General features: G+C 39.4%; 2 protein-coding genes across 3 annotated transcripts in view; one reads left to right on the top strand and one right to left on the bottom strand.

Annotated features, from left to right (window-relative positions):
• Window positions 1-1,074, top strand: part of MTBP (MDM2 binding protein) — a 57,606-nt gene extending 56,532 nt beyond the window's left edge. Inside the window, exon 22 of the mRNA XM_010990995.3 lies at window positions 128-1,074. Within this exon, the coding sequence (XP_010989297.3) occupies window positions 128-166 (39 nt within the window). The 3' untranslated portion in view covers window positions 167-1,074. The remainder of the gene's footprint in view (window positions 1-127) is intronic.
• Window positions 1,075-4,433: 3,359 nt separating this feature from the next.
• SNTB1 (syntrophin beta 1) overlaps window positions 4,434-13,803 on the bottom strand; it is a 199,547-nt gene continuing 190,177 nt past the window's right edge. For both annotated transcript variants that reach the window (XM_031439562.2, XM_010990996.3), the window contains 2 exons: window positions 10,614-10,804; window positions 4,434-7,688 (listed from right to left, as the gene is read on the bottom strand). In XM_031439562.2, the coding sequence (XP_031295422.2) occupies window positions 7,596-7,688; window positions 10,614-10,804 (284 nt within the window). In that variant the 3' untranslated portion in view covers window positions 4,434-7,595. The remainder of the gene's footprint in view (window positions 7,689-10,613; window positions 10,805-13,803) is intronic.

Genomic DNA, 13,803 nt, shown 5'->3' with positions numbered 1-13,803 from the left:
TTAAGATTTTGACTTTTTTTTTGTTTTAAATTTTCTACCATATTCTTTTGAAGTTTTAATAATGTCTTTTTCTATTGCTTATGTTTTCAATAGAAATGTACCATAATCATATTTTTTCTTCCCTTAGGTGATTGAATGGGTATTAGAAAAGACAAGCAAGAAATAACACAGGATCATTCTCTTTGGATAATTATAAATTGGACAAAGCTATTATTTATTACTTCCTTCCTTAGTTTGAAAATCACAAATTTCAAACTTTATTCAAAGGATAGGTGTTACATCTTTAAAGAATTTTATAAATATCCTATATTTATATAGTTTTGAGGATAGGCGGTTAATGTATTTTTAATTGTGTACTTATTTTATAGTTCTACTATATTTTAATTTTTAAAGTTAACATTTTTCTATATGTTTTAAAAATTTTACTCTTGGTTATTTAATTATTCCAATAAATAGAAAAAGATATTTCTTTACTTCTTGGTAAATGTCTTTGTTGTTAAGCATATTTAAATTACGAAGTCTTAAGTAAGACATTGCCAATGGCTTTTCTCATATGTTGGGCCAGCATGATTGGCCCCTGATTTAGAAAGTATTGGCTAAAAAATTCACACAATTGGCCATGTTCCTTTACCCCTGCCCTGGAGCCGCTGCTGTTGGAGCTGTTAATGTTTATTTGGGATCAAAATTGAAGAAAGAGCAAAATTGTGAAAATAAGACATAGTGAAAATGACTAAGTACAAACTCCCAGAAAAAAATATCTTTTCTCATGGCAGAAAATCTGGAAAGTGTGGGAAATGTGGAAATACAAAGAAGAGTGGGAAAAATTTCCAACATTGTCCTCACTATAGGTAACACTGTGTTTAAAATACTTTTGAAATTGGGGTCATACGTGTGTGTGTTTATATGTGTAATATGTGTGTATATATGTGTATTAATTTATAGCCTGCTTTTCACTTAACAATGTGATATAACAATATGATATAACTTAATAATATGAAATGAACTTTATATCATATATCATTATTTTAATAATTGCATAATACAAATGAACCACAATTGTGTAACCATTGTTGGGCATATAAGTTTAGTTTTTCCATATTATAATTAAAACTTTAGTGACTATTCCTGGTACATCACTGATTATTTCCTTAGTATAACTTTTTTGGGGTGGAACTTGTGAGTCTTAAGATTTTTAGTAAATATTTCTGAATTGCCTTTTTGAGAGACTAGTTTGTACACCCACCAGCAAAGTCCCTTTTTCCTTTTTTGATGACTGAAAATAGTGAAGGTGAACATTTTTTAAATGTGTTGGCCACTTTTTAATTGCCGGTTTTTATTTTGAATATCTTGACTTTTTCTTACTGGTTTGTAAGCATTCTTATATATTAGAGGTATTAGTCCCTTGTCATTTTGTTTATTGTGTTAACGAGATTTTTAGTTATTGTGCAGTCAGATCTACCATCTTTTTCTTTATACAGACAGCCCTCTGTATCCATAACTTCAACATCTACTGGTTCAACTAACTGCACGTTGAAAATATTTGAAAAAAAAAATTCCAGTAAGTTCCAAACAACCAGAACTTGAATTTGTCGAGACATTTTTATACAAGTACAAGCATATTACACGTGTCCATTCCTTCTCAACTGAGCAGACCCAACACCCCTTTTATAAGAGGTATTTTTAATGTCTCTTTGCTGTCATCAGGTGAAATTGATAAATGAGTCTCAGGCCATGTTCCCTTGAAAATGAAACCTGAGGCACGGATTAGGTGCTGATGCTTTATTTAGGAGGCCCAATTCCAGGGCACCGAGAGTGGAGACAAAGAGGGCAAAGGGCAGGAGAGGCAGGGAAGCGAGGCGGGTGCTGTGTGAGGGCACTGGACACTGTTGTGAGGCCCACGGAGACACAGTCGTCCAGTGGGTGTCTTCTCAGTCACATTGGATGGCTCTCAGGATATACAGTGTATGGAGAAACCATGTCTCTGAGAAGTACACAGGAAGGAGGCAGGAAAGGATTATTTATCTGCTCAGCTCCTTCCTATTATCTCCGGTTTGGCCCCACAAAGGTTTAAATAAATCCCCTGCAGTTCAGAGTTGCTCAGGTCATCACCTTTAGCAGCTGCCCAGAATGCCAGTTCTTATGCCCTGCAGGGTGGCTTTTCATTCAAGTCTGAAATTGATGACAGAACCCAGAAATTCAAGCCTGTATCTCCTTAGCCTGGTTGCCTGGCAGCAGCCAAGGGGAGGGGTCGGGGAAGGCAGCATTTCCAGGAAAGCAATTGGTCGGCTCTAAGTGGCAGTAACACTTAGGTCAAGCAGAGCTGACCGTGGTGGTGCCTGAGGTCGAATAAGCAGCTGAAAGTCTAGGAGACCAGACAATCACATTGAGGAAACCTAAGGAGATATATAGGATGTGCCTAGTTTAGTAACAGAAGCTACATGCACTCAGGATTTTTTTAAAATTGATATCCCCTAATTGTAAAGAAGTTTTGGAAAGGGAAAGTAATGATAATACAATAATGTGCATTTCAGCATGGAGATGCTGGGGTACCACCTACACTAAAGACAAAATGAAGCAGTCAAATATTTGGCTTTCAGTTAGATTCAGCATGAATGAGGCACATGTAGTTCTAGTCATGCGCTTGTGTTGGTGACTCAAGTACCACAAACACACTTGCTGCTGATGACTTGTTTTTATAAAATGTTTTATCAAACGCCTGGAGCAAAACAAAAACACAGTCTTTCTTCCATATGCACAGTAGTTGCGTACCTAGGAAATTCAGCATATATTGAATCAGTCAAAAAAAATTTTCAGATGTAAAATGTCATCAGGGTCTAGGCTCAGATAATTGTAACGTTTTTCACCTACATGGAATAACTGAGAGGACACCAAAATTGTGTGGGAAATGGTTCTGCTGGATGTGAGGACTGGCATCACACATTGCAGGGAGTCACCATATCTGGTTCTTGTTCAGCAAATACTAATAGTGTCCCCCTCCCCATGTGACAACAAAATGACACTCGCACAGACTCCAAATGCCCCACAGCACCCTTCTCCTTGAGAAACATGTTTTTAAAGAACAAATGGAATATATATCTACATATCTATATCTGCACTTTGCAGAGCTTGCATTTAGAAATTTTGTCCACATTAGATGGACCATTCTCTGTAACAGTTGCAGAATATCCTGATGCATTGTGAGCCAGGATTTATTTAGCTCTATTGATGGTCACATTGACCTTTTCAGCTTCTTGTTAGAAACAGTGCTGCCAAGGTGATCTCTATATTAGTCTTTGTGCACTTGTGTAATTATATCTCTAAGACAAATTCCCATAAGTCAAAAGGTGCATATATTTAAAAGTTTTTATAGCTATTGCGGTTATATGCACCTAATGGGTGTGTAAATGCCTGTTTTCCCATCATTTCCCATCACTAGGTATTATGGAAGGTTTTAATCTTGGCCAATTGATTCTTTAAGGATAAAAATGAAGAATGTTAAATATCCTATGTAAAGCCATTTTCAGATCATTTTATATTACCTGGAAGCCCTAGCCTTGATTTGTCATTTATTTAGGATGCTCATGTAGAAGAGACTGGACTTTCGAGTGTTTTCTAGGGTAGAACAAGGTGATGACTAAAAGTTAGACAGATAAAAGTTTTGGCTCTAAGAATGTCAGAACTTTCCAGCAACTCTAGCCATCCAGCAATGGAATGGCCTGCCTCACGAGATAAGTGGCTTCCTCCCATAGCTGAAAATGTTCACTCTCGGCTGGGATGAACAACTGCGAGGGATGTTCGGGAAGATATTCCTGAAATTTAGTGGAATATTCTACAAGGTCAGTGTTTCCCAAATGTAGTACTTGGATTATAGGGTATGTGAGGTAATGTTAGGTGGTACAGACTTCAAAATAAATTTTTACTTGGCGTATACATACGTATACTATGTTGCTATATTATGAGCAAATCATACATCCTAAGATACTAAGGTAGTGTTGCTACAATGAGAAACTTTGGGCAGTAGTGTGCTTGATACCTCTGAAGTCTCTTCTAAACTGAGATTCTGCAGTTCTAAATGTCATCTCAATTCTACTACATTTTTAAGTAGTGAAAGATTTCTCAACCCCAGCCTGTTACATTTATTACAAGCAACTCAAACACAAACGAAGTTCTGGTACTACAGAGAATTTGTGTATTTAGTGTTTGGTGTACAGGTAAAATCCCGTAAGAATTTAGTTAAAATGAGAGCGCTGAGCCCCAGGTGAAGACCCATCCTGAAACGATACCCACAAAAAACACAAAAAATTGCTAGTGGTGTCCCCTTTACCTGTTAGCGCATTTCAAGGCCAAGCTTGGAGGAGGAGAGTTACAGGATGTGTCTTCACACTCCCGTGTCCCTCTGTGGCTATTAGGAAACCACCAGCCAGCCCACCATATTCAGAGGTGAATATTTATTTAATTCATATATAAATTTTACATGATATCCATAGTGCTATAAACATAGGCACATTTTTTTTAAACTCAAGGTACATTTCAAAAATTACTCCCTCATCCCAGTCCACTCCAACCCCCTCAAAATAGAATATCTAATATTTGTAAAACAAGGGCCAGAAAGGCCCTGCTCATTAATTTTAGGAGAAACTTTCTGCCCATTAAGACCATTCCTTCTGACTTCAGCCAAGCAGGATCAACAAACTTTTGGACAAAGGAACATGCATTTTTCAGCATTTTAGTACATTACTTGTTAGAATTAATTAAATGCCTCAGAGTAGTTTTAATGGGTTTATAGTTTTGTTTCTCCTACTTGCTTCAAGTCAGAAAAAAATAAATTGGTATCTGTATTTTCTAATTGCCTTTAAATTCCTATGGGATGGTTTAAAGATGTCACCACACCAAAGGGCTCACCTAATCACATCTACTAACAAATGGGCAGCTTCCCACAAAGTATCTATTAAGCCATTATTCATCAAGTATTGGTTTGCCCTTAAAGGGACAAACATGGTGAATTTAATAATTCATCATCAATTCAAATAAGACACAGATTGAGCACAGAGCAAACTGGACAGAAACAAATTCCCCAAAATGATTCAACTGATTCATTAACTGTACCCAGATGTATGAGTTTGTGTTATTCACAACATTCATAACACACATCAAGACAAGATTAAAATCTACAATGTAAAGTCATAACTTGATGAATTCAGAATGAGAAAAAAAATGAGTATTTGAAATTGACTCATCATAACCACCCTGATATGGTACACTTTGACTTGGAGGAAAGAAAAAAATTTATATACACAATTCTCTTAGTAAAATTTTGTATTTCTTGCTAATTACACATTTTAATTCAGAAAATGCATTAATTTTATTCAAATATATTTTTCTAAAATATAAATATTTAAATTAAACTTTTATAAATGCAGAGAATGTAGTTTCTGTTGACCCTACCCAGATATTAATCAGTCCCAAACTCAAGTGATGAAGAAATAATATTTGTAATTATGATTATTTTAATTTGTCTATAAATATATAATAGGATCTTTGCAACTTAATTATGAGTAATTCATTCACACTTCATGTAGTACTGAGCACCTTAGATTACATATTGATTTAAACTATTGGCATTAATAGATGTATTTTAATATATTATTTACAATACACAAGTATGATTCTCTTGTATAACAACATTCCAGTGATTTTGAAAATATATAATGAAAGAGTGTGGTATAATTTACAAATGCATCAAAGCTTTCCTACAACATTCAGGCTGGGACTTCACTCTTCAGCATTTGAAAACAGGAAACAAAACAAAATCAGTGTCCCAAAGCCGTGTTTTCCAAAGTGATTTTTTTGTTTGTTTGTTTTGTGTTTGTGTGTGTGTGTGTTTTAAACACTAGCTTCACAAGATGCTGTTAGGAGTTCTGTAGGAAAGCATAAGGAATGGCACACAGCCCCGCCCACCCCTTGCAGAATTGCAATGTGCAATAGTCTTTGAGGAGGCCTGCAATCATGAAATCTGTTTAACATTTTTAAACTCAGTATTTAACAAACATTTTTGATTACCAACCCCCTTATTTCGCACCCTCCCCCCCAAAACATCACTTAATCAATGCCTCTTGGAACTGGTATTACATGATACGTACTTCAAGGAAATACTGATCTAAAATAAAATGCTGATCTAAAGTAAAACTCAATAAACACATATATCTGAGTGAAAAAAATCACATTCTTTTAAAACAATTTCACTTTTTAAAGCTCTTTGCATAGGTATTTGCTAAAATATGGTTCTAAAAAAACACACAAATCTAACCCAGAACATTTGTTTATGTAAACTACAGGGAGAAAAAGGATACAAACACAGAAATTCTACAGCTAATTTTCCAGGTTTGAGGACAGTGACTTTAAAATCAAATAATATTTTTTTTTGGTGAATTTGTTTTGAAAGATAAAAGCAAAAATGTTAAAGCAGTAATATGCTATATGATATCTGAAAATATTCTTGTAGAAAAATATCAGGTCATTATATTATTTCCCTGGAATTCCAGAAGTTCAGTGGATGCTATCAATGGGTTTGATTGTAACATTGGCTCTCTATGTAAAACTCAGCATAAACCAGAATCATAATAAGGCTGTTCTATCACTTGCTTGAAAATGCATGCATACAAGCACAGGCAAAAACAAGGGCCAGTAAATTGCTCAGTACTTTCACTGAAAACCACAAAACGGGGATAAATGACCCCACGTGAATTATTTTATATATATATATCTCTCTCAAATGGCAATCTTTTAAAAAATATCCATAATTTGCTTTCCATAAATAAAGCTATAAGTCATGGCTCTAAGATAGCAAACCTTGGTGTGAGAGTTGTCCCAGAATTAATATCTTTCACACACGCCACTCTTCAGCAAAGCTTTGTAATTTAAGCAGTCTACTTCGGCTCAGAATCCACCAGCTTATAGTTCAGATCAGCATCTGATGCTTAATGAATTCCCCCTCATCATATGCTAATAAGAACACTTCCGAATCATTCTACATCACTGAAAGATAATTCACTAAGAAAACGTGACAGCTGTTTCATATTTAAATAAAAGGTGGGTTTCCATGTGAAGTACTTTTCTTTCCTTACCGGTGAAAGTCAACTCAATTAGAAACAGGAAATCACAATAAAACAAGGGATCCTTGTTACTCGCCAGGGAGAGGTAAAAAATGTCCATTTATCACCTTTTCAGCCCTTGCTTTCCTGGGTGAACCAGTTGCCTAGAAACTGCTATGATTAGGATCTTCACATGCTGTTCTAATGTTCCTGACCTTGACTGTCATTATTTAAAAGCTATGCTGTGTATTTCCAATCAGCCTCTTCACCCTTTTCCTGTTCTGAAAAGACAGTTTCATTCTGATAGTCCTGGTGGTATTTTCTGAGGGTGCCCTTACAGTTGCTGAAATTGGAGGCGTCTGGGACTGTTAAACAGGACTCTTGGGAGCTAAAGCTGACTGTGGCATGCTACATCTGGTGCATCACTGCAGATGGTGTCCGTTATGTCACTTTTTGGTGGCACTGCAGCCCTCTTCTTCTCAAAGGCAATTCGCCCCTCTCTGTTCAGGCCACCAAACCCAGTCTTGTAATCTTAGCTGACAGGAAGGAATGGATGATGAAAACAATCGGCTTGGGGCAGGAATGAAGGTCCAGTTGCTGAAATTTAAAAAGAGGAGAGCATGAAAGATTTTAAATTAATGCTTGATAAAAAATGGTGATTTCCACATCAAACCGATCTGTGCACTTCCTGCTTTTAAGTGTTAACTGGATCGTGTTTCTAAGCCCTTGCCCCACCCTGAGATTAAAAACAAAATAACTCTTTGAACTTATTCCTTATAGCTCATGTATCTTTTTTCCAAAATACATTCTCTGAAATTTATACATACCAATAGCATAAATATCGGTGTTGCCCATCTTGACTGTCTAAACCATTTATTTTTGGTATCACATAGTGATATTGTTTATGCTGAGGTAGGTACAGTACGAAGCAGTACTAAATTTCACATCCTACATTTGAGTTCTGGTTCTAACACTTTTTAGATATGCACATAATCTTGGACATGTCACTTAAAATTTTTCTCATTCTGACCTAGCTCAAAGGGTAATCAGAGTATTAAATAAGATACTGTATGTGAAAATTCCTTATAAGCTCTAAAACACAGAATCCATGCTGCAAAGCAGCTCTGTCCTCACTGTCTCATACTCTTGGATTCTTGTAAGCATGTACATCACATGTCTGTAAGTCCCCTACTGAAGTCTTATCTTTCTCAGTGTGTTCCTACAGAGCTGGCACATGGTCAGAGCTTAACAGGTTGAATTTTTATCACCCGACCTAATTGAAGAGCATTGAGTGTGTTGTTCCCAATTCTCATCTGCTGTCCCCAGTTCTGTTCTGATGATGACACTGTTGGAGAAAAACAACCTAAGCATAAAATATCATCAAGAAAAGTTAAGTGGTACTTATCATGAGCCAGGCACTGTGCTAAATACTTTCTATGCACTATCTAATTTAATTTTCACAAAATCCCTATGAGGTAGCCATCGTTATCATCCCTGGGTCTTATATGGGAAACTCAGGTTTGGAGATGTAAGAAAACTTTCTGAGATCGTAGATCTTACAGTGAAGAGAAAGCGTGGACTCGAATGCAGGTCTGTCTGATGCCTGAGCCTGGGCTTAACCATCCTATTTTATTTCACAAACACAGACTGCAACTTTTAGAAGTAAACTTAAAGATCAGCTACTTCAGTCACTGAATTTTACAGATGAGGAGACTCAGATCTAAAAGAATAAAAGGACTTGCTCAAGACAATTGGTGAGTGAGTTCCAGACTCAGAAAGAGAACATGGGTCTCCCGACCCTCAATTTATTGCATTTTCTACAACTCATCACTGCTCCCTAACCCCACACCGGGAAGCCCTGGCACCTGCTTCTAGGGGATGTTTAGCTAGATACTGGGGAAGCTGCATCTGAACTTGAGCTTATCAGCCTAATATACTGGCAGCAAAAAGGAAAAAAAAAAAACCCAGTCCTTCCTGAGTCCTTCAAGTCAGGTCGTAATTATGGGCAGAAAGGCTGAAATTTAGACCTAAGTGATTTTCCTCACAGGTAAAAATAGCCTTGAATTTTCAGGCCAAAGATAAAGCAGAAGACTTGCTTCTTGTTCTCTTCCAGGCTGCTAGGGAGTAGCCACCTGTAGGAAGAAGTACACAGCGGGGTGACTGATAGCGCAGCAACTGAACCAGGAGCATTCTCAGCCAAATGGCTTTTCCAGTCACTTATTTCCAAACGGGTACTTCAGGCTGAATTTACTGACTGAAACACACAAATAAACAACAACAAAAATTCTATAAAATCCTGCAGATCCATCTTAAAGGTCAGCAAAATGACTGGCTGGAATTTGTTCTCAGAAAGTGAGTCCAAATCCACTGTCAGCCACAGGGCACCGTCTTCATCATGACTGCCTGTGGCCCCCGCAGGGAGAACTCTGGTACCGACTGGGGCCAGGAGTACCGTGTGACCTAGAACAGTGGTGCTGACACTCTGAGATTGAAGGGCCCTGTGCTCTTTTAAGTGTGGCCTTGGGCCTTCAGAGAGACCGGGGGAGGGGGGGAGGGATTGTGCAAGGCCAGTAGCTGAGCTGAAACGACTAGATCTTTAAAACAGATTTATCCCTGTGTTTTATAGATCCCCTGTCCCTACTATCAAGTGTGAGTCAATAAATATTTGTTGACTAAGCCAGTGACTAGGAAGGACCTAACCAGAGACTAGTTGTTAGAATTGAAGGTCCTCTTTGAAATTCTTCAAAGATTCCATGGCTTGAATGAGATGCCATGTCTTCCTGAGAAATGTCAAGAACCACACTTGCTAGAAAGTAGAAGAATGTGCAACTTTCACCCTGCCATGCAACTTTCTTTTTGGTAGGCGGTAATGATCGTGGAAATCATGATTTTAGACACGGGCAATTTGCATTGATATAAGTATGTGTGACCTTAATTGACCAATCTTCTGGTTTGTTAAGACAGTTTTTGCGATGAACTCAAAACTTCTGGGCCCTTGTCTGGCCCTCTCTCTGCCGGAGTAGAGTTGACCAGTTTCGCTTGGTGTCCTCACTGCCCCTGTGCTTTGCCCCTCGTCCAGCCCCTCCCCCTCTATGCTTGGCATGCTCTCTGCTCCTCTGAGACCTCCCAGGTGGCCAGGACTATGTATTTTACATCCCTGCATCCCTGACACCTAGCACAACGCCCAGGTTAGACTAGATGCTTGACACTTAAAAAATGAATGGCACATTTTGAAGCTGGTGGGATCCTCTTTGAGAGGAACTTAATGCTGACTTTGTTCTTCCCTTGGAGTCAAATATTTCTGTAGTATTTCTGTGGAAAATGAGACCAAAGCAAAGAGCTGTGAAAAAGCTGGATCCTATCCCTATTTTCCAAGGATCAAAAAAGACACAAACCTATAAGTACTTTGTTAATAGTCAAATGCTAAATAAATATAAGGCAGCATTACGTTTATGAGCCATTATGGGTGTGCTGCATGATGAAATACACAAAATCACACTGTGCAAAGAAAAGTGTACTTACAATCTCTCCATCTTTGCCTCCAAAATCTAAGTACAGCATCCTGATTCCATCATCTGAAGACATTTTCAGCTTTTCATAAGGAGCCTGTATGATTGTCTTAGGAAAGGCACCCTCCTGTGGTTCAGTGGTAAGAGAAAATCCATTGTCATAATGTATGGTCAAACGGCACTCCTGGTTTTTGTAGGTGCAAGCTGAGAGAGACAGAGACAGGAGTATGAACAGTGGAAGTCCATCCATTTTCCCAGGCACTTAACCTTCAAGTCTCCTCATTCCCAGGGCCCAGCCACAAACTTCTTTCTAAAGTTAAACAATACTAATTGTTCTTGAAAATATTTTTCTTGGATTGATGTTGATATTGTAATTTAGCCTGCCCCATGAAAGTTAGGGAAATAAATTGAAAGGATTTACTGAATTTTCTCTGGGTTCTTGCCCTTATCTGACCATCTGACAACATGTAGAGGGACAGGTAGTTCCTGCCTTCCAATGGCCTCGTCTCAAGCTGGAAAATGACATTTGATTTAGAGTAAGCTACCTCTGAATCATCGTCATCATCACAGTCAATCAATGACTCAATCAGTGCTGTGTGTGTACCAGCCAGTGATAGAAGCAAGCACTCCCCCAGTTACATTACCCAAATAGTAACATGTAAGAAGTCAGGAGTGAGTAGTTTGAAAAAAAAAAACAAAACCCTAATTTTTAATTAAAAGTCGAACAAAGCCCATTTTGTAAATAGGAGTACTTTTTGAATTTCCCTGATGGTCTGATAATCCTGGGTCCTGGAAACGCTGCTGATGCAGACAGATGTCAGATATGGCACCTTCTGAGAAGGTGCTGTTTCCTCCCTCTGCCCAGTGTGGCAGCCAGGACCCTCCTCTGGTGTCCACAAGGTGCCCTCTGGTCCAACGGAACAGAAGTAAAACCTTTTGATCAGGTTAGGTGCCAGCTTTCACCTGTGGTCTGCAATGCATTTAGGAAGAGACCAGCACTTCAAGATCATGAGCTGGTCAGGGGGACTGCCACCCGAATCCCAGTGCCTATTAGGAAGACTTGTGAGTGTTTGAAACCCTTCATCAGAGAGTTCTGAAAAGCGTTATCATGTATCAGAATGGGTTTTGGGTTTTTGGTTTTGGGGGGTTTGGGGGGGGGGGGTTTTGGCCTCACGAAACACCACATTTAACAGACCCAGCAAGTAAGTTGGCTCTGGCCGTCACATACATCTGAAAGCTCTTTAGGGAATGTTTCCTTCGCTGGGGATGGTGCTGGGGAGGAGTAAAAGGAACGGCAGTATTGATAACTCTGTACCATCGTCAGCTCAGCTCAGCTTTATAAACCCAAATGAACTTCACCTTACCACACTTTGGAAGCAGGATCTTAGCTTATTATTACAGGTGGAAAAAGCAAAGCTCAGAGAAGTGAATGTGTCACAACTCTGTGGCTTAGATTTCAAGGTTCAGTTTCTTTCCTTCCACTGTCTCCTGCATCCTTCTCACACTCTAGGACTCAGGCGGTGGAGGGCTGTGGAGAGGGACCCGGGCCAAGAGTCTCTCAGGGTAAGACTTGGGGTGGGGGAGCCCTTCAGGGCTGGGGGGAGACATGGGGTCTCTGCTCACAGAATGAGGTGGCTTTTAATTGGTTAACACGTATACCCCTTTCTTCGACAGAGCCATCTTTTAACTTGTAACCAAGGGTTGATATTTTCCAAAGGTGCACTCTCTAATAGGTTTATGAGTCCCTCTGGGCAGAGCCCCTTGGCAAACGTTAAGGTATTCTCTCAGAAGGGCCCTGGACCTCTGCCACCCATCAGTCCAAGGATGACCAAACTGTAACCCAGACGCGGCATGGATGTAGTTACGCCCTTCCCAAACTGAATCCTCACTTTTGACAGTTTTTACTTCTAACATCTGCAGAATGTGGGCAACTGGGCTCTGACCATGTTCCCCCCCCCCCCAACCTTCCTCTATGTCTGAACATTAAGCCTATGCCACTGGATGGTCTGAATTAACTGCCTGTGATTACTTTTAATGCTAGTTGTCCTAATGTCGTGTTTGTGGCCTTTATATAATGGAATCAAGTTATCTGAAGAGGTTCTTAATTTACACAGGATAAAGTGAATACATTATCAAGTTAACTGAAGCTCTGATGAAAACATAAGCCCCTTTCCCCAACTCTCTGCAGGCATCCTTCAGTTTGAAACTGGGCTGCACCTTTGGTTATTCCCCTCATTTCTTCTCTCCCAGCCCCCAGCTAGCTCAGTCTACGCAGTTCTTTGTCATTCTCCTTTGGCTGGTCTATCCACAGCCTCCTTGTTTTCCTGTCAAAGTAGAGGTCAGCTTATTGAGACAAGGATTTTACTAAATTAGTGGAACGGAAACTCAACCCCTTTGGCCATCTTCATTGCTGAAGTTGCTGCAAGGGGTCTGGACTTCTCTGCTATTACATGTATAACTTCACCGAATCTAGTTTTCAGATGGCTTGGGCCTCTTCCAGCTCTCAGGTTCGAGACCCCAGTTTTCCTTGCCATACAGAATAGGCATCAAAGACAAAAGCTTCCGCTGACTCTCCACGAGACATTTTCAACGATGTTGGAAAACACTGGCGGCTACCAATTCGTTTCAGGGTGACTTTAAAAAGACATTGATGATGTTGGAGATGCTGCTGCTTCTACAAAACATCTAGTTTTTCCTGTTTGCACGAGTAAAGGAGCTGTGGAGAAGCCCTGTCCCATGTTGACGTGTGTCCCATCTTTTACAATTCTCCTGGGTGCCGGAGGAAGTTGTCCCCTAGGGCAGCACTCCTCAGAGTGGTCCGCGGACTGGCAGCATCAGCACCACCTGGCATCTTACTAGATACAGACTATCACACCCCCCTGGGGAACTGCTGCATCAGGATCTCTGGGGGTGGGTGTCAGCAATCCAAGGCTTCTGAGGGTAACACTAAAACACTTTGTGTTGTTGTTTTCAGTGCAATGAGAGTTTGGAAGCACTGTACCTAAGATGTCTTGTGGGAAAATCCTATTCATCTAAAAGATGTCTTGTGCAGAAATCCTCTTCATTTCTACCATGATGGAAATGTTCTAGGTCTGCACTGTCCAACATGGTAGAAATGACTTCTGACTATCCTACTGGCCACCTTTTCCTGAATGAAGATGGGGTACGGCTTTTCACAATCAAACCCTTCGGTTCCATTTTAG

Source organism: Camelus dromedarius, chromosome 20 (genome assembly GCF_036321535.1).
Source record: "Camelus dromedarius isolate mCamDro1 chromosome 20, mCamDro1.pat, whole genome shotgun sequence".
In the NCBI taxonomy this organism is placed as follows: Eukaryota; Metazoa; Chordata; class Mammalia; order Artiodactyla; family Camelidae; genus Camelus; species Camelus dromedarius.
The sequence above is the reverse complement of the archived record's forward strand: the minus strand, read 5'-3'. Positions and strand labels throughout refer to the sequence as shown.